General features: G+C 34.8%; 1 protein-coding gene across 1 annotated transcript in view; it reads left to right on the forward strand.

Annotated features, from left to right (window-relative positions):
• LOC150095219 (ATPase family AAA domain-containing protein 2-like) overlaps positions 1 to 27,122 on the forward strand; it is a 538,448-nt gene that overhangs the window by 379,887 nt on the left and 131,439 nt on the right. Inside the window, exons 20-21 of the mRNA XM_090410622.1 lie at positions 6,036 to 6,158; positions 25,764 to 26,003. Coding sequence (XP_090266748.1) covers positions 6,036 to 6,158; positions 25,764 to 26,003 — 363 coding nt within the window. The remainder of the gene's footprint in view (positions 1 to 6,035; positions 6,159 to 25,763; positions 26,004 to 27,122) is intronic.

The raw sequence follows: 27,122 nt of genomic DNA on the forward strand, positions 1-27,122 counted from the left end.
TAATTTAACAATAAGCAGTTTCAGAATGCTTAATTGAGCTATTTACAGATTCCAAGAGTTTAAAACTCAACTATAGAACTAATTATTCAACTTCAGATGATTTAAACTTGGTCTCACACAGCATTTAGATTAGCTTCATGATAACTTCAACATATAATGTTAAATAAGGTGCTTTTTCAGTTCAATGTATAAAGAGCATATAGCTGGTGTGCCTTTGCCATAGTTTAATGACCAAATGTGTATCTAACATGTGCTGAGCTAACTTTAGTGCTTGTTTACTACAAAAAAAAAGAAAAGAAACTAAATTTCACATTCACGCATACACTTAACAAATGATAAATTTAGTTTAATCCTTTATCCAAGTGTAAGCAAACAAAGTTTGCATCTGAAGTATCTTCAGGACTGAGGCAACTTGTGGTAAAGGTGGACCAAGCTCTCATCACTCCTTGTTTTATACATGTCTGCAAGGAGATGTGCTTTGCATTATGGGAGATACTAGAGATACTAAGACAAGGAGTGATGAGAGCTTGGTCCACCATTACCATGAGTTGCCTCAGTCCTGAAGATACTTTAGGTGCAAACTTTGTTTGCTTACACTTGGATAAAGGATTAAACTAAATTTATTATGGTCTAACCAAGTGGGAAAAAAACTTCCAACATCTTTCTCTAAATCCAGAGTAATTTAATAATAAAGTGAGACACCTTATGGTAACTCGTATAGGTAAATATGACTTCTCCATTGCTTCCACCTTAGTATCACCACCTCTGGGTCTGGCTCCCACTGACGAGATCTCAATAAAGGTCGAAACTGGTCTGGGTAGTGGCCCTTCCCTTAATGCATAGCATTATACATGTCTGCAAGGAGATGTGCTTTGCATTATAGGAGATACAAAGACAAGGAGTGATGAGAGCTTGGTCCACCTTTACCATGAGTTGCCTCAGTCCTGAAGATACTTCAGGTGCAAACTTTGTTTGCTTACACTTGGATAAAGGATTAAACTAAATTTATGATAGTCTAACCAAGTCGGAAAAAACTTCGAACTAAGAAACGTCATGAATCAAAATCTCCTTATTTTTCAAAACTGTAATCATTAACTTTTATGAGATTATTTTAGTAATAGATACTTTTACTTTACTAAACTGAGCTTCAATCTGGTGTTACTTCCACTCTCATATAAAGCTCATAAATTTCATTATCTCCTTTCTTGTTTTACATGCAGAAGGTAAGAATGTCTTACTTTGTGAGACACCTAAAAATATTGTCACTTAAATCTTAGCTCTCTTGCTAATGAACATAGATGAAGCATACTTCATGGTATGCTTTTAGAGTGTTTTTTTGTATCTGTGCTTGTCTTCTGGGTAGTTGCTCAGATGAGAAGTTGTGTCTAATTAAATGAAAGCATCTTTCTGCTGGAAAGTCTTTAGGTTTACAAATAACTTTCGTAGATGTGAGCAACATAAAAAAAAAAAATAATAATAATTTTAAATATAAATTTCTTCACGAATTTTTACTACTTAAGGTATTCCTTGCAATTTGTGGACACGCTACAAAAAACAAACATTGCTTAATGATATTGTATATAATTCAAAGTGTCTCTTTATAGATTCTATTGCTGTGTCTTCATATACAAAAGAAATTAATTCTAAAATTTTATCATTCATTATCATCAAATTCCTGCCATGTACCCTCAAGGGGTGTACAGGATATGATAGTACTACATGAAAAAAAATTAAATCATTACTAACTAACTTCCTATTAACAATTTTCCTCCAAATCAGTCTGTTACTTGTCAAGACTCCAACATTATCAGATCTTATATTTCTATCGTCTAAGGCACTTTGTACCATATCAATCCACCTATATCTTGGTCTTCCTTTGGGTCGATTTGCTGCCAACCTGGCAGAGAACACTTGTTTTGCTAATCTTTCTTCGCCCATTCTGTTTAAGTGACCATACCACCTGAGATTAGCTCTACTAATGCATTCCCGGATGCTGACAATGTCAAGTTCTTTCCTAATATCCTCATTTTTAATATGATATTGCCATTGATACCATCTGTTCATGCCTCTAATTTTCTCAGGACTCTCATATCTGTGGTCTCTAGTCTTTGGTCAAGTGTTTTACTTCTGACCCAGCTCTCAGATCCATAAGTCAAAACTGGTTTGAACACTGTCTTGTATACAGCTAATTTAGTGTTCTGACTAATTTCTCTCTTCTTCCATATGAATTTATTCAATTGAATTCCCACAGTACCAGCTTTGCTGATTCTGTTGTCCATTTCTATATTTAGTTTACCATCTTCACTAAAAATCATGCCTAAGTAGCTGAAATGTTTTACTTGTTCCACAGGTTCTCTATTCATAACACAATTTCAATGAATCTGCCTATTTTCATTGTCTTTGTCCTTTTATTGCTGACCTTCATACCATATCTATCACAACAGTTATTCAATTTAGTCAGAGAATCTTGCTGACTTGTAGCGGATTTATTTAACAGTATAACATCGTTCGCATAAAGCAAAGAACTAACATTAATATCTCCAATTTTGATATCATGTTTAATACCGCTTTCCTTCATAATGTACATCCTTGTCTCACACCAGATTTAACATTAAACCATCTTCCTGTACTTCCTTCAATTCTAACTGCTGACTTATTACAACTCAAATAAAGACTAAGTATTGCTTGATATAATGCCCCAGAGACACCATATAACTGTAGCGTATTGAATAGCTTCTCTCTTGGCACCTTGTCATATGCCTTTTCCAAATCGACAAAACTTACATACAGATCTTTGTTATATTCCCATGCTTTCTCAACTATTTGTTGTAAAGTGAAGATCTGATCCTGACAGCCTCTATTTGGCCTGAATCCAGCTTGTTCTTCACCCAGCTTTTCTTCCACAATTCTTCTTAACCGTTTCTCAAGTATAGTTGCATAGATCTTGCCAGGAACACACAATAGGGAACCTCTGTAATTCTCACATTCAGTTTTATTTCCCTTTTTATATATGGGTACAATTAGAGCTCTACTCCAATCATCGGCAATTCATCCTTCTGTCCACACTTTCTGAACTATGCAGTGCAGCCACTGTAAGACTTTTATACCACCATACTTGAACATTTCTGGTCGAATATTATCTAATCCTGCTGCCTTTCCACATTTCAAGCCTCTGATGGCTATTTCAAGTATGGATATGTATTCCTGACTGCATGCCTGGTCAGTGTTTTTTACCATTGTGCTGTCATCACTGCTTGTTTCATTTAGCAGTTTTTCAAAGTAATTACTCCATACTTTAAGAATATCTTTTTCTACCGTTTTCATATCACCTTTATCATCTCTAACTCCTTTTACATTTCTAACTCTTTCCTCCATTCCTAAGCTTCTTCAACAACCTCCAGAATATTTTTCCACCTTCTTGATATTTATTTTCTATATTCTTGCCAAAGTCCTCCCATGACTTGTGTTTAGCATTCTTGCATTTGTCTCTGTATTCTCTAAGAGCACAAGCTGACTTATTCAGGAGCATTTGATATGCTTTCTTCTTTTCCTTCACTGCCTGTTTAACTTCCTATCTTCCTGTGTCCACCATGGAGTTCTAATTTTTCTATCCTTGCAGACAACTTCACCACATGCCTCTCTAGCTGAATCAATCAGAGCTTTCTTCAAGGCTTGCCACTGAGTCTCCAAAGTTTGATTCCTGTTCTCAAACTCTTTCATTTTTTCTTCAATAATCTTTGTGTATTTTAGTCTACAGTTCATATCTGAGAGCTGCTCAACTTTTATCCGCTTTAAAACTTTCTTACATGTTATTCTTTTCAATTTGAAATTCAATTTTATCCTGCTCAAGACTAAATAGTGATCACTTCCAATTTCAAATCCTCTGTACACTCTGGTGTCCTGCACCAGGGAGAAAACATTACTATCAACAATAACATAGTCAATGTGACTTTTCTTATTCCTTGCCTCTTCTCTCCATGTGAATTTGTGCACATTTTTATGTTGGAACATGGTGTTAGTAATAACCAGTCCATGTCCTGAGCAGAAATCCAACTGATATTTGCCATTATTATTAGCTTTGCTCTTTTCTCCAAATTTTCCCAACATAGTTTTGTATGTCTGACAATCATTTCCTACTCTGCTCTTTAGATCCCGAACGAGGACCAACTTTTCCTTTTTCATTGTGTCAGTTGCTTTTTCTATAGCATCAAAAAATTCCTCCACTTCTACCTTAGTAGAACCTTCTGTGGGACCATAGGCACAAATAAGTCTCATTGTCCAGTTCCCCCATTCTGATATTTGCCCACATTACTCTATTTGAGACTGACTGCCATTCAAGAAGATTAGCCTCGTATTTTGTGTTGAATACTACGGCTACTCCTTCTTTTTATTGATTGTCATTGCCTGGATATAACATTTTGTATTTATTGCTCAGAAAGATTTCACCAGTTTTTGTCTTTTTTGTTTGTCACCCCTGTTATATCGATCTGGTACTTATCTAATTCCTCAGCTAGTTCCATTTCTTTGCCATTCAGGCTTCTTATGTTGATAGTACCGATCTTTATCTCTGGTGATGTTGAGTTGGGGTGTGTTTTCAGATTTGTTCCAGTAGCTGACTTTTTGTTGTTTGCCCTGGTTCCCTGGCAAAAACAACGGGGGCCTTGTTTAACCAGTGACACCCCAGCTGGCATGAAATTTTGTCGTGTTGTACCATCATTTTTTTTATTTTGGTTTTAACCAATAAGAAAACAATTTGGTCGGCTAAATCTCAAATTGCCAGCCCATCCTCGTTCATTCAGTATCCAAGTAGATACCCAACAGGGTGCACCACGAGAAGGTGAGGATTGGATATTAGGTCAGAAACCTTAGTCACTTCTCCGCATTCCTTTAAAGGCTATGTGGAGGTCTCCTCTCAGTTATACAGCTTTGACCCGTAAGCATCCCTATTGAGTGGAGCTTTCTCTAAATTCATTTCACTGTAATTTGGTAGCTATTTATTTTGCAATATTAAAGCAATTTTCAATACTTGAAATTATATAACTCCCAAAAATTTCTAATAATACTGTGATATGTTTTATTGTCATGTCTATTTTTTAGCGGTGGAGACAGAGTTGTAGAGTAGATGCCCTCCCTCGATGAGTCTTTGGGCTCCCTGGAGGTGACAAATAGTAATAACAATACATGCTTTTATTTGGTAGTAATTTGCTGACAGTATTTACTTTTAACAAAAGTTCATATCTGGCTGCTGAGCTAAGAATATATTCAAATGAATCTGTGTGTTCCCACATAGAATCTGTTTCCAATTTAATGTTATTGTCAGAAATTGCTTCAACGATGTCCTTCAGTTCTTTTAAAAATTCTGGAATTTGAAAATGGACAGCTCTTACTGCCTTTGCTTAGTAAAAAAAAAATTATCTAATTTAATACAATGGAATTCATGAATTTTTCACATTTATGTTCTGTACCAAGCTTGGGGATCCTGTGCAGTTCCATATGATGCATACCCTTGAAGTCAGCTCTAGGTGGAAGGGGTGATATGCATAGTTTGACTTAAGATGTCAGACATTAGCTATACAACTATTCAGAATTTACGGTGAGACCTTTATCCAGCAGTGAAAGGCTGAGAAAGAAGGCCATACATAGGCCTCAGTGTGCAATAGTTTATAACCTTTTGTGGGTGAGATGCACATGATAAATATTTTGAAATTTCTAAACAGATCATTAATGTTGCTTTTATCTTATTTTAAATGAATTCTGTATTGAATTAGAAACCTTAATGTTTAATGGAACACTCTTGTAGAGGTGTTCATCCATTAAACAGTTAGCTTTCTAAATATGACCACATAAGTAAAATAAAAGTTTTATCTTTAATTAATAATATGAGACCCCTGGTTTTTTTTTTTTAATCACTCAATGCAGTTTTCAACATACCAGTCTGAAAGTTTGCTGCATATTCATAAGACTTTTAGGTAAAGATAAAACTTTCTTTTATATACATTTGCTATAAAACAGATTTTCTTCTTGAATTTTCACAGATAAAATGATACGCCATCGTGCCTGTGCCTTGAGAGACAGTGCCCATGCTATAGTTGCTAGTGATCTAGATGAAGCATTTGAAAAGATTTGTGAAGAAATTCATGAAGCAAGAAAGCTGAGAGGTAACTTTGTCATTGACTGTTTTCTCTTATGTATTTTTTCTTTCTTTTATAACAAAAAATTGTCATTAAAGTACAGACTTTTTCCTCTAATTCAAATCTGCATAATAATTTATTTTTTTTTTTGTAATATCAGAACCATGTCACAAAAAGTCACAAATTTTTGGGCAGTAGCATAAGATGAAAGAATCTACTGATATGTTACCTGAACAACTGATGGTTGTAGTCTTTGTAGAAGACAGAGTGAGGAAGACTGCAGCTTGATGTTTGGTGAGTTTGAAGCTGGACAGTAAATGGATGTTGAACTAGCAGCCACTCATGTTTATACAGTTTACAAGCCCACCAGTCCTATTGTATGGAAGTGAAATCTGGACAATAAAACAAAAAGACAAACAAAGATTAATAACAACTGAAATTGAAATGAAGTTTATGAGAAAAACTGCCAAATATACTCTATTTGATCACAAAAGAAATGAAGAAATTATGAAAGAATTAAACCAGGAATCAGTAATAGAAGAAAATAAAAAATATAAGCATAAATAGATGGAACACATTGAAAAAATGAAAACAGAAAAATTACCACAACAAGCCTTAAATTACAAACCACTAGGAAAAAGAAAACAAGGGCGTGCTCTTAAGAGATTCAATGATGACTTCTAAGGGTGGAACAGGCCACTCTAGGCCTAAATCCTTGACAAGCATGATGATGACAAGAAAGTGAAGAAATGCTGGAAGTCAGTTTAGCAGCACATTTTGTATTGAACTACCTATAAAAGAGACATAAGACGAAAACTAAATATTTATATAAGAGAGATTGATTGGAGCTAATCTCTTCAGAGTAGTTCATTTTCAGATTAGTGATAGACTTGGGCTAGCTATCTCTGATTGGCTACAGGCAGAGATTGAAGTGCCCACTCATTCTCCAAAAGAGAGATAGGTTAAAAGGCCTTCCCTGTTCTCTATAAGGGAATAGGGGAGGCCTTTTCATGGGCATTAGCTGATTTATTTATTATTATACTTTATTCATGTAATTGATACACAGTCAAAACAAGATATCATTTAAACAGTGATTTGACTGGTGATACAAAACAATTCCGATTCTGCCCAAGAATCTAAGAATAATCTGTCAGGTAGCGTTGTAAAATATGGACTATTCCAGGTAATGCTGTTTTTTGTAGATCATATGGGTCACTTTGTTGATGTTTAATTGCTGTAAATAGTTGGATAGCTGCTTTGAAATTGCACCAAGTTCATGGATAACTATTTGAATGACTATGGTGTGTTTAAGCCACAGTAGGCCAACTTTGATTGCCAGATCTCGATATTCATGAGTAATTTTAATGTTGTTATCACTGAGTACTGTGATATCAATAATCCAAACCTGTTGATGTTCGATAATTGTGATGTCAGGTCTGTTGTGTTCGAAATGCTGATCAGTTTGTATTTTAAAGTCCCAGAGAATTTTTGCTGTTTCATTTCCCAATACTGTCTCTATTTTATGCTGCCACCAGTTATCAGAAGTAGGAAAGCCATCTTTTTTGCATACATTCCAATGAATTATTGTGACCACTTGATCATGGCAGTATTTATAATCAGTTTGAGCTATCTTGCTGCAGGCACTAATTAGATGTTCTACAGTCTCATCTTTTTGATCGCATAATCTGCATTTGCTGTTATCATTGATGTTCAGAATTTTTGCTTTGATTGCATTAGTTTGTAATGCCTGTTCTTGAGCTGCTAGAATAAATCCTTCTGTTTCTTTTTTAATATATCCATATTGTAGCCATTGCCACATCTTGTTCACATCGATTTTTTTTTCCTCATTATCTCGAAGAAATTGGCCATGCAAGGGTTTCTTTTTCCAGTGCACACATCAGCTATTTGCTGTACCAATTTTCCATAAAACTTCAAGTCATCCATATACAACAGATGGGATTTTAATATCATATTTAGGAATTTCATATCCAAGTTTTGTTTTCTTCATAATCATAGACAAAGGTATCAAAGAAATGTTCAAGAGCAATATGACAAGGAATCATCTTGGAAAATTCCATATTTAATACTAATATCCCCGAATCGCTCATTATTGACTATTAAAGTTGTTTTCCATGATTTCATAGCAGCAGCCAGAAATGAACATATGTTTTTTGCTAATTCCAAATATCGTAGTGATATTAGGATCCAGGAGTGTGGGAGGGAATCGAATGCTTTCTTATACAGTCATACCCCGAAGTTACGCAGTAGGTGGGACCAACAAAAAGCACGTAAGTCGAATTCGCGTAACTCGGGTATAATTTTGCATACAAACATACAAAATATTAGTTAATTGGGACCAAAGGTTTACAAAAACACCTATATTTTTTAAGAAATATAATCATAATTGTAGTTTTTCGTACATAAAAAAAAAGAAAGTTATTTTGATGTCAATGGTTTCATAAAATCTAATAGATTCGTCTGACGGCATAATGTCTTTCTCTTGTCATGCAAAATTTCTTCATAGCAAGCTAATGATTTTTTTATTCCTTACCTTGTGGCTACAATTCATTCCTCGTTAGAATCTATGTCCTTCAAAATCTGTAAACCTTTCTTTTATGATTGTTCTTACTGTGGATTCCTGTAGATCAAACTTCTTTGTTAGCTCACAAATTTTTATTCCGCCTTCAAAATCCGTAATAATGTTGAGTTTTGTTTCCAAAGTCAATGTTTTTCTTTTCTTGCTAGCTGTAGAAGAATCGGACTTGCTTCCTTTGAACGACATTATTATTTTTTATGTGATAAAATTTTTTATCAAGAACATAACATTAAACATCGCAAGGTTTGTAGACTATAAAAATCGTGTATGAATGGAGACCGTGTGAAACACGTCAGTGCTTGTTCACAGCATGTGCAACACTGGTGAATGTGGCTGGCGCCGGAAAGATGCACCCAGTGGTGAGGAATGAAGCGGGATGGGAATACGTACATATATGAAACCGCGTAACTCCGGATTCGCGTAAGTCGGGGTATGACTGTAGTCTATCCACGGCATGTTTAAGTTAGTTTTTCTTCTCTTTGAATTTCTGAGAATCATTTTATTAATCAGGACCTGGTATTTTTTTCTCTTAGATTCCTCTAGTTCCTCTGATTATCTGATAAGTAGTGGTATATGGAATTTTCTGTGATTGCAGTGAACAGCTTAAGCATAGTTGGTAGGCATGTTATTGGACGATAGTTACTTGGGTCCATACTCTTATCCTTATCTTTCATGAAGAGAAAAGTATGCCCAGATATCATCCAGTCTTCCACTGAGGCTGACTGTGACAAATAATTAAATTCTTCTGCCATTCAATCATGTAGACTGGTTAAATGCTTTAACCAGTCTACATGATCTTTGCCAGGCACGCTCCAGTTTTGTAATTTCTAGCTTGTGCACTGACCATTTCTTTAGTGATAATGACATTTTGCATTTGTTTTTGTTTCATTTCTGATTGTATTTCCTTAATCCACTAAGCATCTTTATTATGTTCAATAGGATTATCCCAGACAAAAAAGTCAGCTTGTGCTCTTAGAGAATACAGATACAAATGTAAGAAAGCTAAACACTGTTTAAAACTTGCTAAGCAAAAGTCATGGGAGGACTTTGGCAAGAATATAAAAATTAAATATCAAGAAGGTGGCAAAATATTGTGGAGGTTGTTGAAGAAGCTTAGGAATGGAGGAAAGAGTTAGAAATGTAAAAGGAGTTAGAGATGATAACAGTGACATGAAAATGGGAGAAAAAGATATCCTTGACGTATAGAGTAATTACTTTGAAAAACTGCTAAATGAAACAAGCAGTGATGACAGCACAGTGGTAAAAAACACTGACCAGGCATGTAGTCAGGAATACATATCCATACTTGAAGTAGAAAAAGCCATCAGAGGCATGAAATGTGGAAAGGCAGCAGGAGTAGATAATATTCGACCAGAAATGCTGAAGTATGGTGGTATAAAAGTCTTACAGTGGTTGCACTGCATAGTTCAGAAAGCCTGGACAGAGGGACGAATTCCCGATGATTGGAGTAGAGCTCTCATAGTACCCATATATAAAAAGGGAAATAAAACTGAATGTGAGAATTACAGAGGTATTTCCCTACTGAGTGTTCCTGGGAAGATCTATGCAAGTATACTTGAGAAACGGTTGAGAAGAATTGTGGAAGATAAGCTGGGTGAAGAACAAGCTAGATTCAGGCCAAATAGAGTCTGTCAGGATCAGATTTTCACCTTACGACAGATAGTTGAGAAATCATGGGAATATAACAAAGATCTCTATTTAAGTTTTGTAGATCTGGAAAATTCATATTACAAGGTGCCAAGAGAGAAGCTATTCAAGATGCTACAGCTATATGGTGTTAATTGGACATTATATCAAGCAATACTTAGTCTTTATTTGAGTTGTAATAAGTCAGCAGTTAGAATTGAAGGAATTACAGGAAGATGATTTAATGTTAAATCTGGTGTCAGATAAGGATGTACTTTATCCCCTCTGTTATTCATTATCTATATGGATCACATTATGAAGGAAAGTGGTATTAAACCTGATATCAAAATTGGAGGTGTTAATCTTAGTTCTTTTCTTTATGCAGATGATGTTATACTTCTAAATAAATCCGCTATAAGTCTGCAAGATTTCCTGACTAAATTGAATAACTGTTTTAAAGATATGGTACGAAGGTCAGCATTAAAAGACAAAGACAATGGAAATAAGCAAAAACATTGAAAATATCAACTGCATTGTGAATGGAGAACCTATAGAACAAGTAAAACATTTCAGCTACTTAGGCACAATTTTTAGTGAAGATGGTAAATTAAATATGGAAATAGACAACAGAATCAACAATGTAGGAAGTCAACTGAATAAATTTATATAGAATAAGAGAGAAATTAGCCAAAACACTAAATTAGCTATATACAAGATCGTGTTCAAACCATTTTTAACTTATGTATCTGAGAGCTGGGTTAAAAGTAGAATACTTGACCACAGATATGAGAGTCCTGAGAAAAATTAGGGGCATGAACAGATGGCATCAATGGCAATATCATATTAAAAACGAGGATATTAGGAAAGAACTTGACATTGTCAGCCTTCAGGAATGCATTAGCAGAGCTAATCTCAGGTGATTAGTCTGCACAGTTAGCCTAGTGGCTGTGCACTTCGCAACCATATGCCTGGGGGAAAGAGTGTCCTAGGTTCAATTCCCGTCGGTGAAGTGAGGAGCTGAAGGATCTTCCTCAGCCATAGCCAAGTTAGCCAGTCTTGGGCATGGACAGTACAGTTTTTTCTCCCAGTTTATCCTGTGGTTTTTCATTCTGCAAACAGGCCTTGAGAACTCAATACAACAGGACATAGAGTACGCTGGGGGGGGGGGTGTAGGGCTGACCACCTTATCCTGTGAACGGTTGATATCCAAATATTAATAAACCCTCAACACTGCAAGGTAAAATAGGGTAAAAGGAAAATGGGATCTCAGGTGGTATGGTCACTTTAACAGAATGGGAGAGGAAAGATTAGCAAAACAAGTGTTCTCAGCCCATTTGACAAAAAAGACCCAGAGGAAGACCAAGATATAGGTGGATTGTTACAGTAAAAAGTGCCTTAGAAGACAGAAATATAAGACCTGATAATATTAAAGTCTTGACAGGTAACAGACTGATTTGGAGGAAAATTGTAGATAGGAAGTTAGTAATGATGTAAATTTTTTATGTAGTACTATTATATCCTGTACACTCCTTGAGTGTATTTATCAGGAATTTGATGATGATGATGATGATTCTTTCTCTGGAGAGACTAAAAAAAAAAGACGGTTCTGTTGAAATTGCATATTTTGTACATATTGGTTTATTCTTGCTTTATCTTTTTATTTTCTGTTCAGTCACTATAATTCTACTATTTTACTACATGCAATATTGAATATATACAAAAATAAATATAAACGAAAAGTTGTCCAAAAAACAATATATAAACCAAGGAGTAAGACAAGGATGTCCTCTGTCTCCAGCACTTTTCGATATTTACATTAATGAAATATTAATAGAGTGGAACACCTTAAACAATCAAGGTATAGAAATTTCTCGGAATAACAAAATAAATATGCTATTATTTGCAGATGATCAGGTAATAATATCAGATAAAGAAGACAATTTACAAAGAGCAATATATAATTTAAATGTTATAGTAGAACAGTTTGGAATAAAAATTTCCATAGATAAAACTAAAACAATGGCAGTTTTTGGCAAACTCCAGTTAGAAGTAAAATAGTTATTAATAATAAAATAATAGAACAGATAAATACTCTCAGTTATCTTGTATGTGAAATATCATATGAAGGAGAAAAAGACACAAAATTAAAAATTTTACAGATTATAGGCCTGATAAATAGAACACTCAACCCAAATACTTCAGCAGTACCTGCGTTATTATATGGCAGTGAAATTTGGGCAATAAACAAAGAATAAAAACAAGTGAAATGAGATTATAATACTGCAAAATACACATTATTAGAATCAAAAAACGAACGAAGACATTTTAAAAGAACTAAAAACAAAATCAATAGATGAAAAACTAAATAATTATAAACAAAAATGGATAGAACATATAAACTGAATGGCACACCTGATATCCTAAACAAATACTAAAATATAAGCCAATTGGAAAGAGAAAACAGGGTAGACCTCAAAAAAGGATATTGGATGGATAAAAAGACCGGAACAGACCAATATGGTCTCTACCCGTAATTAGCATTATGATAATGAGCTCTTCAGCAATAGTTTAGTTAGCAAAATTGTATGTGTTAATCAGTTTGTTTTTGATATTATTTTGCAGTCATCCTTCTTTAAAACTCTTTAAGTTGCTCAGATCAGCTCAAAGTTTGTTGACTTTTCGTTCCAACTGGATTTTCCATGGTGCAGATTGCTTCATCCTAGACTCTTGCGGTTTGCAACCAAGCCTCACTGTAATGATATAGGCTGTACTGTATAGGAGCTGATTTGTTTCCTTTATACTGTTGGTTGTGATGGTTTTTATCACATCATTTGCATCTAAGAGGAGCTGTTTTAGCTTAGATTTATGTTAAGCTTTTAATAGTGGTAGTCAGTCTTATATGGTCATTTATGGAGTTCATATGTTCCAAAATGCCTGACTTCATTTTATACTGTACTTCTGTCAAAACATTCTGAGGTATGTCATCAGCTTGATGCTTACTGAGTTGAATTCCAAAGTTAGATATAGCTACCTCCTGATGATTTGCTGTTACAGGAGTTGTTGGTTTGTTATGGAAAATGAAATGCTTTTGGTCCATAAGTCTTTGTTCTGTTATTGCAGATTCTGGAAATTTTTATTTCCAAATTAAATGCATACACTTTCTAAAACCCTGTTTTTCTGGTGTTGATCTGTAAAAACATTTCATATTATTATTATTATTATTACGTGGCACTTCCAGGGAGTCCAAGGACTCATTGAGGGAGGGATTTATATAGAATAACAATTAAAAAGCATAGAATATACAATGCTAAAAGAAGAAGGAAAGCTCAGTTAACCAGTAAAGTTAAAATAAAATGATATTGGAATTATTATTGCATATATATATATATATATATATATATATATATATATATATATATATATACACACACACACACACACACACACACAGTAAAACCCCTTTTTTACACTTTTCAGGGGACTGATGGAAAAAAGTGTAAATAGCAGGAAATGTAAAAAAACATTTAAAAAAGGCTGAAAGATGACGTACTGCTAGTATGTGAGTCTACATACTAGATTACAAAATTTAATAACTGAAGATAAATGAATTTACAATTACTTACATAATTTATCTATTTAAAAAAATCTTTAATTGTCGATTGTTTTTGCTTTCCATTTTTTTTTCCTCCCTGACATAGCGCCACATTGCTTTGCATTGAGTTCAATGCTTGACCTGTTTTTTACTATTGTGTTCAAAGTGGACACGGAGAGTTCAAGATCTTTTGCTAAATGCACACGTGTTCCGGCATGCCAATCCACACGTCGCAGAATTGCCATATTTTCTTCTACCGAAATACGTTTTCTGTCTTTTTCTCCATATTACCAAGTCGTGGTGGTGGATAATCCACCACCGCGACTTGAAAGCAACTCTCACACGCTAAATTACGTAGCAGAAATTCAGCAATATCAGTTCGTACTGTGATTGAAAAATCACGTTATCGCTCATCACTACCTTACTGCTGCAAGTGTGCAAGTCACTGTAATGGTGGAAACGAAACTACAACCAAAAGCGACGCCATCTGGGAACAGAAATACGCAGATTTCTGCGGAAATCAATTCGAAAATCAGTATTGCTACCTGAGAAAAAAAAGCAAATCACGGGAAATAACATCCACATCAAGTTGTTAATGGCGGGAAAACAATATATCATAGGAATAGGCCTTAAGATGGGACCAACGGAAAATGACGTAAATTGCGGGAACATAAAAACGGGGTTTACTGTATATATTGTGTGTGTGGGTTTGGCACAAATGTGAAGGAACTTTCTAAAGCTGGAAAAGTTTTAAGCAGTCATTCCTATACAAGTTTTTAGTCGATGAATAACACCTTCATGGCTCTCTTTGTATCAAACAATGACTTTGATTTAATACTCCCCCCCGTAGGTCTGGAAATAACACAACTAACAGGATCTCATTTATCAGACTTGCAAAATTGGATATATTCTTGGTGCTTTTCTAAATCTACTTGTACAAACTTACCTGCCCTGCCCTGCCTGTTATTATATAAGATGCCACATGAGCAAAGAATTCTTCAAACACCTGGATAGGAAAAAAAAGGAGGAAATTTATCTTTTAGAGAGCATAAGAAAGAGTATGGTTAATTTATGAACTGGATGGAAGCACTCAGATGCTTATTTTTTTCTTTTTTCTGTGGAAACTGGAATGCCTTCTTACAAAGAACAAATGAAAGGCATAACTAGTTGTTTTGTAATGGTATCACAAATTAAATAAATTTAGGTCAAAATTATTTGATTTTGCTATAAACACAGAGTTTTTCTTTTGAAATAAACTGTACAAGCAAATTGAAGGAACTGCTATTAGTTTATCTATCTCTTCAACTTAGTAAACTATTACTATATGAAACATTTAGAATGGCATATACTTACAGTAGCAAACACATCAATCCAAACGCAAGAAAATAAGTACAAAAATTAAACTCCAACTTTACCTAATAATTTATATGTACTCTTCTATTCCTAATAAGTTCATTAATTTGCTTAGGCATGGACTCTACCAATGTACACTCTGTGTCCAAAAAGAAACCGAACTTTTCGAAAATATAAGAAACTAGTGGCACCACGTGTTGTATCTTTTTGTTGTTGAAAGTGGCAACCTTATTGTATCAACTGTTTATGACATTGGTTTCATTAGAAGCTGAGTTATAGTGACAGTGTGTTTTGAAACGGTCGGAAAATGAGTTTCAAACAGAGAGCTGTGATTGACTTTTGTGTTAAACTTGGTAAAAGTTTTACCCAAACGCATCAAATGCTTCAAAAAGCATATGTGATGAATGCTTATTTTGTACTCAAATTTACAAGTCGTTTAAACGATTTCAAAGTGGTTGTGAGACGCTTGACGATAACGAAAAGCCGGGCCGTCCAAAAACTGGACTGAGCAAACTTAACATCCAAAAAGTGCATGATTTCATCAAAGAAAACCCGAAATCATCCATGAGATTGATTGAAGATGAATTGGGAATTCCAAAATCAACTGTGCACAACATTTTGACCGAGAGTTTGGACCTTCGTAAATTGAATTCACGATTTGTTCCCCACAAGTTGACCAACGACCAAAAAAGTATCGAATTGAACACTGCAATTCATTAAAACCGCTTGTAAGGACTCAAACCCTTTTAAAATGATCGTTACTGGTGACGAAACGTGGTGTTTTGAGTATCAGCCTGAAACAAAGTGCTGAGTGGAGACCACCAGAAGAGGGGCATCCGAAAAAAAGTCACTTGGAGAAGTCAAAAGTAAAGATGATTTTTTCTATGATTCCAAGGGCATTATCCACAAAGAATTCATTCTGCCTGGCCATACAGTCAATGGTGAGTTTTATCTCGAAGTTTTGAAGTGATTGATAGCGAGAATTCATCACGTATGGCATGAATATCGTGATGCAGGCTGCTGGTCACTTTTGCACAATAATGCACCATCTCATCGTTCGAACATTGGGAGACAGTTTTGGAGCAAAAACCAAGTTTGTATGTTGGATCACTCACCTGATTTAGCACCCTGTGACTTCTTTCTCTTCCCCCCGACTTCATTTGCCAATGAAAGGAAAGCGATACAATACCATTGAAAACGTTCAAACGGCAGTAACCACGACCCTCAACAGTATCCCATAAACCAATATAAGAAACTCATTTAATGAATTAATTGACCATGCCAAACTCTGTATTGATGATTGAAAGTTTGTATCACCTTACCCCAGTCCTGAAGATACTTTCAGGCACAAACTTTGTTTGCTCACACTTGGATAAAGGATTAAACTAAATTTATTATACAAACTCTGTATTGAAGCTGAGGGAGAGTATATTGATCGAATTAATGATTTGAATAATTATAATTGGCCTGTGTTTTATTTTCTATCAAAAGTTCGGTTTCTTTTTTGGACAGAGGATGTAGAACATTTTTCTTATTTCTGCATCTCAAAACCATATTTTTATAATGGATTGTATTAAGTTATCCTTTGTATCACAATTTAATTTTCAAAGTCTCTTTTTCACTATGGCCTACAAATTTTCTATTGGATTAATGTCAGGAGAGTTACCTGGCCACTGAAGCAAGTGGATGTTGTGATTTTTGAGGAACTCTCACTTTTTTGAAATGTGGCATGGAGCGAAATACTGTTGGAAGATGAGTTCTTTTTCTTTCTGGATCTGTGGGATCACTCTTTTCTCCAATATTTTTATGTATTGGTCACTTTTTATCATACTGTCAACCGGTACATGTGACCCTGGACCATCACGTGTAAAACAATTCCAGAACATCTTTTAGGCTGGGTGTTTAGGAGCTTGTTGAAGGTGAGTGGGAGAAGTCTTCTCAGCTGCTGATTTTCGAACATAGGGTACTCGCTCTCCTTGGACAAAGAAATGGCTCTCATCTGAGAATATAACCTTCTTCCACTTCTCAACAGTTTAATCTTTCTCCACTTTTGCCCATTGGATCCTCTTTTTCTGCATAGCCTTCATCAACTTTTGTTTCTTTTTTTGGTCTGTGGGCAGTCCTCTCTTCTTCCAACAATCTTTGACGGATTGTCATGTCGGAAACATTAATCCCACTCTATTTAAGTCCACAGCAGACAATCTTGGATTCATTTTGCTTTTACTAACTATAAGCAATTTTGAGTAAGTGTAGTTTTCCTTTTTTTTGCCCATATTTTCTTTTTCTGGTAGGAGAAGAGATACCTGTCTTCCTAAACCTGTTTAAAATTACATTAACAGTACACAAACCAACATCAGACTCATGGGCAGTTTGCCTTTGAGTTGTAAATGTGTGCTGAGAATGAGTACATATTTTTGAATGCTTTCTTGGAGATGTATCCATTTTATAGCTACACAAAATGAAAAAAAACACTATGAATGTCAACATGTTTGCATTATTAAAAATGCACAATGCTGTTAATAAACATTGTAGAGGCAATTAAAACACACAGCACTCAACCAAAACAGTGAACTAAAACTGAAACCAAATTTATTGTGAACTGAAACAAAAACCAAACAAAACCAAAAACTTGACGAAAATTCTGCTTGTTTGGATTAATTTGTTCACTTCTGTACCATCACCTTTACCTCCAAGCTAGGGAAGCAAATGCATAAGTTGTGATGCCTTCTGAGCACCAGTTGGATTGACCTGTGCAGCCATAAGTGAGGCAGTGGTTTTCAGAAAAAGTATTACATAAGAATTTAAATATCAAAATAATGTTGAAATATAACAGTTTGAGCTACCGTCAGTTTTTATCATTTGACAACACATCATTAGTGTGTTGTGTTTCTGAGTGAGCAGGAGACTCTTGTGCATGGGCATGCAACAGCTACTGTGTGGCCAGACATATGTACAGCTTAGAGGAAACAATGTTTGCCACCTTCTGTCTTCCATATTGCTTCAATATGTTGATGTCATCTTTGCAATTTGGAAGTCTTCTTTATCTGACCTCAATGTTTTTCTTCACAAAACTATATGTGTCTACTCAAGAATTTTACTCTTGAAACAAAATACAATGGGAACCTTCCTTTCCTTTGCATTCTCATCCAAACACAACCTAATTATAGTCTTCAATTTGTCTTATACAGAAACAGTACTACAGGGAGATTTCATCAGTCGTAATTTGTTCTTTCTCTCCATCCTCATCTTCAAATGAAATTTCCATTTCCTTTTCTTCACATTGCTGCTTGAAAAGTTCTTTTAGCTCTTCAGTAGTCAGTTCTCGGTCATGCATCTCCAATAATTCTTCAACATCTTCTTCCTCTACTTCCAAGTTAAGATCATGAGCAGTTGCCACAATATCCTTTACTAATTTGTGCCTTCATCTGAAGTTTCTTCATTACCAAAGGAAGGACACAGTTTCCTTCATGCTGTTTTGAGACATTTCATTGTTACTTCTTGCCAAGCCGTTACAATTAGCCTAATTGCTATGACAATGTTGAATTCTTCCTTTCAAAATTTTCTTAGGGTTATGTTGGCAGCCTCACACATTTCAAATCACCTGGTAAAAAGTGCCCTTGTGTAAAGTTTTTTAAAATTTGCAATTATCAGCTGATCCATAGGTTGAATCAGAGATGTAGTCTTGGGAGGAAGAAAAATCACCTTTATAAATCTAATTCCTCTGGTGGCTCTTCTTGCATGCCCGTTGGATGACCAGGTGCATTATCCAAGGTTAAAATGGCTTTTAGAGGCAGATTGTTTTGCTCAAGATAGGCTTTGACAGTTGGTCCAAACACTTCGTGAATCCAGTCTCTAAATTCTATTCTTGTGACCCAGGCTTTGCTGTTAGACTTCCACAAAACATCGAGATTGGATTTAGAGACATTGAACTTTTTGAATGCTCGGGGATTCTCTGAGTGGTAGATTAACATTGGTTTTGCCTTGCAGTCTCCACTTGCATTTGCTGCTAAAAGCAATGTTAACCTATCATTCATTGGTTTATGCCCAGGAAGTATTTTTTCTTCTTTTGTGATAAATGTCCTGTTGGGCATTTTCTTCCAAAATAACCCAGTCTCATCACAATTGAAGACTTGTTGAGGTAGGTATTCTCCTTCTTCTATAGTTCTTGTAAAGCTAATGACAAATTTATCTGCTGCTACTTTGTCAGCACTAGCTGCCTCTCCGTGTCTGACCACACTATGAATTCTTGTTCTTTTTTTTTTTTTTTTAAGTTGTCAAACCAACCTCTGCTACCTTTGAAATCATCATCATCTACCTCAGAACTTGATCCCCGAAGTCTTCTTTTTCAAATCTTGATAAATCTATTTAACTTTCTGACAGATTGCACTTTGAGATATCGCCTGCCATTTCTCTTTCTTTGATCCAAATTAGTAATAGATTTTCCATTTGCTCAAAAAAGAAGCACTCTGACATTCAACCTTGAAGTTCCCTTAAAAACTTTAGCTACCATAAGTTCTTCTTTCTTAGCCAAAATGGTTGATATTGTAGAATGACTGGTTTCATATATTCGAGCTAGCTGCATAATGTTCACACCTTCATGATGTTTTCCTATTATTTCTTTCTTCTGTTCAATAGAGAAATTTTTCCATTTTTTTTCCTCACTAGCTTTCTTTTTGTGACCCATTTTGTCACACGGTAAAAAAATTCACTTTATAAAAAAAAGATATGCGAAATATGGTATTATTACAAATTGTACAACACTAAGATAAGGGATACAAAGAACTTATCATCATCTGAAAATCAAAGTTCAAAAAAAAAACTTTTTGAAATAAAAGTTAACAGTTAAACTCAAAACCTGCAAATTTGACTTAGTGCATTTTGCATGTAAGGTGATGATATTAGATACAGCACTTACCGTAACACACTGATTAGCAGCTTATAGATACAATGATTATTATACAGATGAGATTTGATTTTGCCTTTTGATGGCTAACGAACAGTGACATGCACCTGCCGATTTATGTCTGTATGAACCAACACATAAAAAATGAATGCTTAAATACTCATTTTCATCATAAAACGCATTTATAACCACAAATTTTAAAATAAAGCACAGTACACTACAAGAAAAGAAACAATAAACAGAAAACGTAAACAGCTGGCTGTGATGGGTCAAACATATCTGAGCTTCACAGCTATGCTGCGTGGCTGTTCTCTATTCGACAGTGGCTGAGTGCAATCGGAAAATTCCTGTTTTTTAAATCAGATAGAGGTTCACATAATCAAGAGTCGTTAACCAAGAGATTTTTTTCTTACAGCCACTCGTCATTAACCAAGTATGTCGTTATCTGAGGCTGTTGTTAACCAAGGCACCACTGTATTGATGTTTCTTCTCATCATCATTATCCATCTCAGAGGTTCAACATTATCAAAATGTTAATGCATTGTATACACATGCATCTTAGACTACTCTCCAGATTCTCTTCTGTAAAAAAAAATGCTGTCTTTGTTCATGTGCAATGCTGATAACTCCAATATCACAACAAAAATAATAGGCAACTATGGTCTTCATTCATATTCATCTCATTTTTGGAGTTTCCCTTCCATATGCCAAGCAAATCTTTAAGTCTCTTTTGTCCATTTCATAAATTAACCTTGTAAAGGTTAATTTCCTTGTAACCTAGAAAGGATAAGTTGTCTTTCAAGAATAAATCCTGTTCTTCTCATTACAGAATTCTTTTCTTGTGTGATGATGATCAGCCTGTCTTTTCTACCCACTACAGGGTGAAGGCCTTTCCCGTTGTGGGAGGATTGGGTCGGGTCTACTTCTCCCATGGTGATCCAGTCCATCTTGGGAGAGTGTATATATACTTGGATGAATGAATGTATGAAGGTGAGAAACAATCACAAACTCCATGCCCTTGGTGGGATTCAAACCCGCAGCCTCTTGGCTGGAGAGTGGATATGCTCATAGTATGATTATATACTATTGGTAGAAGGAGCTTGTAGTCAGGATAAACACAAATTTTCTAGGCATAGAGGTTTCCTGATGTTAACCTATGTGCTCTCTGGTCCTCCAGTGGGTTGTTGAACATAGAATTAGTACCACCTTCTTGTAAAAAACTTCTTGCTATGTATTCCCAGAAGAAGAATGGAACCAGACAGAAATTGACACAAAGAAATTTATTACAAACATGGTGTTAAATTTGGAACATGAACCATGTGCAAATGAAATTGAGAAACTAGAGGAATATTGAAAAAACGGTACTAACAAAAACTTAGATCTAGTGGTCTTGACAGAAACGAAAAACAAAGGTATTGGTTGCATGATTCAGGGTAGTAATGTACACATATCTGGCATGGTGTGGTAAAGCAGGCAGAATGCAAGCTGGGGATTTCCATGTGAATAAGGAAGAAATGGAAAAACAGCATTGAAAGCTGGAAGGAAGTAAACAGGTATTATTAAGAGAGCAGTGCTTAATGTTTGTTGTGTGGAAATGGTAATCATAGGGATGTATTCTCAAACAGAGGATGCTCCAATACATGTGAAAGATGAGTATTTTGAACATTTGAGTGAATTAATGGAGACATTTTATAATAACCAAGAGCCTTTTGTCTTTGGGTACTTAAATAACAAGTTGGCAAAAAATTGGGAATCTATCAGTTAGATTTTTTATGAGGCTGTAAAGAATAATAAAGGTAAAAGATTGATTGCATTGTATGCACAAGTACTGGTTGATGAATTCATACTTCCAGCATAAAGATTTAAGATCTATTATCATCTGATTACATCTAAGATCATCTAATTACAAAACAACAAAAACACATTGTAAAGAACATGTAAGTAGTAACATGTGCAGAACATAAAATGGACCATTACATATATTAAATACTAATAATATGCACAGATAAATTTGCCTGGAAAATCTAAAAGGAGAAATAAGCAGGATGGTGATATTGGGCTAGATGAACCACAGTGTGTGGTAAGCCTTCATTCAGATGAGAATATTATAGGATTGTGTAAAAGTAGTGACAGTCGGAGATTGAATGCACATGGGGATTGCAGTGCTAGCAAAGTCTATAATGATATTAAAGATGTTGATCATGAAGCATCTAAGGCAGCACTTAGTTTTGAAAGGAATTTGAATCATAGTAAGTTGGAGTAGATTATAGGAGAAGTTGTCGAAATCATCACTGAGAAGAAGGAAGCATTATAAAGCTTGGCTTAGTTTTAGAAGACAGGATCAAATTATTAAGAGTCAGGTGAAAAACATTGTGCAAAAATGTATAGAATAATGTTGGAGTGCTCTGTGATTAATCACTCTTATATATTATGACTTCATATATTATGAAGATAGGGTGAAGATGCCTTGGCAAGATCAAGAAATGGGAAAGAATAGTTGGCCCAAAAGGAGTACACACGGAATTATGAAAGTATAGAGGTGACCAGCTGCTAAGAATGATAATGACCAATCTTGATTTAACATTCTTGTTATCATTCTTAGCAGCTGGTAATAAGAATGATCTTTCAAATTTCAGGGACACTAGTGTGTAAAGTTACAAGTGCAAAGTTAAGGGTTTTGCTTTCCATGTGCCAGAAAAAACGAGATGATTTTACTGATGTAAAGTCCTGTATTGATAGTATTTCCATCTTTAGATGGATCATGGCAAAAGGAATTGCCAGAACAGGAAACACACTTCACTTTTGTGAATCTCAAAAAGGCCTATGATTCGGTTCCCATTAAACTCTGGGGAATCAATACTACCCAACATCCTCTTCACAGTACAACTCGAAGACCATATAACAAGTTTTTTTCCCTCCTCTTTAAATCAAATGTAAACAAGTGTCTCCTTTCCCAACCCATTACCCTGTAAAACGTACTTTAGGTTGATTAACCAACCTCTCGTATGGGCTCAGCATAAAAATAAAAAAACTGCAAATTCTGCATGCTTTGAATCATGCCAACAAAGACAAGGGGATGATGATGTTTGTTGGTGTCCAAGAAATGATTGAAATACAACACTGGATCATTATGACAGGAACGAGACAGTCTAAAAAGTTAATGTTTGCTGTGCAGAGCTGAGTCATTTATACTGTTGCAGGTTTTTGCAAAAAAAAACAAAAAACTGCATAACTGTCTTGATATACTGACTGGATGGTTATTGCTACAGTTACAACAAAATAGGGACAATTTCACTTCCTTCTGCAGCCAGATTAGGCTCTATTATACTAAGATCTGCAGATGCAACACCACAGTCTTCCACATTGCTGGGAATGGTTGAGCTACTAACATAGACCAAACGTTTATGAGATATCTGCCCTGATGACCTGACTGCACTCCAGTAGATTTTTTTTTAGATTGTGGAAAGGGGGGGGGGTGTCCATAAAGGTTACATGCTGTGCATGTGCCACTATATTCTGCAGTATATTCTTGTCAATATGGGTACATGCAGTGATATATTGACAGGAATATACTGCAGAATATATGGCAATAGAAGAAGTATCGGGTCGATGAGTGCAGAATAATCCACAGTGCACATGTTGAGATCACATAAGATGTGATTAAACTTTGAACAGTTGCGCTATCATTTGACACACAAACCCTGTTATCTTACTTTGTTTAATTACATTACAATAAAATATTAGAGTTGTATGATGCATTGTACCTATTTATCATTCTTAGCCGCTAGTAATAAGAATGATCCTTCAAATTTCAGGGACACTAATGTGTAAAGTTACAAGTGCAAAGTTAAGGGTTTTGCATTCCCTTCACAGTAAAACCCAAAGACCACAGAACAAGTTTCTTTTCCTCCTCTTTAAATCAAATGTAAACAAGTGTCTCCTTTCCCAACCCATCACCCTGTAAAACATACTTTAGGTTGATTAACCAACCTCTCATGCATGGGCTCAGCATAAAAATAAAAAAGTGCAAATTCTGCATGCTTTGAATCATGCCAACAAAAACAAGGGGAGGATGATGTTTGTTGGTGTCCAAGAAATGATTAAAATACAACACTGGATCATTATGACAGGAACGAGACAGTCTAAAAATTAATGTTTGCTGTGCAGAGCTGAATCATTTATACTGTTGCATGTTTTTTGCAAAAAAAAAAAAAAACTACATAGCTGTCTTGATATACTGACTGGATGGTTATTGCTACAGTTACAACAAAATAGGGACAATTTCACTTCCTTCTGTAGCCAGATTATTGCTGGGAATGGTTGAGCTACTAACATAGACCAAATTTTTATGAGATATCTGCCCTGATGACCTGACTGCATTCCAGTAGACTTTTTTTTTTTAGATTGTGGAAGGGGGGGGGTGTCCATAAAGGTTATATACTGTGTATGTGCCACTACTACCAACAATCTTGGAACAGCTAGCAATACATCACTGCATGTGCCCATATTGACAGGAATATACTGCAGAATATATGGCAATAGAAGAAGTAATATTGGTTCGACGAGTGCAGGGTAATCCACAGTGCACATGTTGAGATCGCATAAGATGTGATTAAACTTTGAACAATTGCGCTATCATTTGACACACAAACCCTGTTATCTTACTTTGTTTAATTACATTACAATAAAATATTAGAGCTGTATGATGCATTGTACCTGTTTGTGTGTATCAATCCCAACATACACAGATGTATGCAAAGGCTAGCTGCAAAACCTTCAGCAGCATATCTGTGCTGTAGGAAATGATAAAGAAGAAAGAATTACTTGACCACTCTATCTGTTTTTTGCTTACACTGTTTTCCCAGAGGATTACCACCTATAGGAAAATGGTGTGAGGAAAATTATCCCAAAGAACAGAAGTTGACTGAATGAAAGTGGAGATAAGAAGCTTGATTGGCTTAAGAGCTAGATAGCAAATGAATGTTGACTTGCAGTTGCTTTCGTGTTTGCAAACTTGAAGGAAATTGGAGGATGATAGTGTGCTCAGTGGAACAGTACATATGCAAATGTATATTGAAGATGCTTAAGGCAGAAACTGAACATCTGTGTGAAAGCAACTGGATGAATCTGTGAAAAAAAGAGAGAGAGATCACCAGTTATTCAATTTGCCCTTTTCTGTAGAGAAAGGGAATGTGTTATGATTTTATCTGTATAGGTTTTGTTTCATCAAATGTTAATGGACTAATAATATTCATATTCCACATGAATTCTCACCATCCATGTTTTCAAGGTAGTTTTCCAGGTAGAAAAAGTGGAGCTGTTGCCATGAAAATATGCTATAGTAATCATCCCTTGGAATAGCATTGATGCTAAGAATCTTTGGCCAAGATTCATAGCATCAATGATGTTTGTATAGCAAGATACTTAACTCTAGTAACATATTCTTTTCTTGATTTCAATTTTTCATATCCTTGCATGATGTACAATTTTGTTTTTTGTTGTTGTTTTTTTATATAGGATTATGTGTTTTGAATTTTTCAGGAGAGATTCCTGCAGAATATGCTCCAAAACCTTACAATGCTTTGCCAAAGAGGGAATCTCTTATTAGTATTGAAACAAATTTAACAGAATCAGTTGAAAATATTCCATCAACCAGTAGTAAAAATGATGGCTCTGCTTTATCATATCCAACAAGATTTAGTCGCCGCATTAGAGGAATGGCGACAACACCACCATCTTCTGATATTGAACTTTTAAAGAAGACACCAGCACAGGCTCCAGGTAATTTTTATTGTTTATTTATTTTTTTCTTTTTGAAAAACAGAATAAAGAAATTTTTTAAGCTTTTGAGGGTAATTATTTTTCAGTTACATTTTGAAGTGATACAATACAGAATTAGAAATTTTTAGTGATGATTTCTAAATGTACATATATCAATGCCAGATCCAAGAAATTTCATCCAAGAAATTTTTAAAAATAATTTTTTAAAAAAAAATTCTCTCTCTCATTTCTCAAACTAGTTGTTTTATGGCAGATTCAAGTTTTTAATATTGACAGCTTTTTGCATGAGTTAGTTATCAGAAAGGTTAGTTTTCTTTTTGTAGTGTGAAATTAGAAAGTAGTCAGTCGAAAAAAGACAGCACTTTTGTTATATGTATGTCTCAGTTTCCCCAAGCATATCCAGTCATTCACACAAAGAACTTCATCTGCTTTCTACAGATATAAAGTGGCAGCATTTTTTAATTCCTGCAAAAGGAAAAATCAGAATGAAGTATGTGTAATTAAAAGGCCAATCTCACTTCTACCTCATGGCTTTAGTTGTCCCATAATATTTCTATTTGTTAGCTTAAAGAACTTAACTGTTCTTTAATCTAACAAAGTTGAAAACAATCATTATGCAATGTAAACATTGATTTAAATTTAATTTAAATGTTGAAAAAGTATATACTAAAGTTTTGAAAAGAAACACATGTGAACAAATGTATAAATATATATATATATAGACAGATATATAAATATTACTGGAGAAATTGTTTGAAATGGAATATTTAAAACACTAATGGGAAAAAAAATAGTGTGTGCAATGTGTTGATGTATGAAAAGATAGAAAAATAAGAACTCAATAGTAGAGATAAGGAATTAAAGAATCAGTTCAAGAAAATAAATCATATAAAAATTCCTACCCAGGAAGTAAACATATAATCTTGAAAAATATAGTAAAGTGTAGAAAAGCAAGTCATGTGTAAAAGTAGCTAAACAAAAGTTATGGATAGATATTAAAAGCAATTTAGAAGATGAGTATTCAGAAAGTGATTATTGTGCTTAAGAAAAACTTAGAAATGGGCTATTTGGAGTTACAGCTGAAGTACCTAAGCCTATGAATCCAGTGTATTATGTTTT

This window comes from Typopeltis vanoorti, chromosome 20 (assembly GCF_054136105.1).
Source record: "Typopeltis vanoorti isolate ZY-2024b chromosome 20, IOZ_Tvanoo_1.0, whole genome shotgun sequence".
Classification (NCBI taxonomy): Eukaryota; Metazoa; Arthropoda; class Arachnida; order Uropygi; family Thelyphonidae; genus Typopeltis; species Typopeltis vanoorti.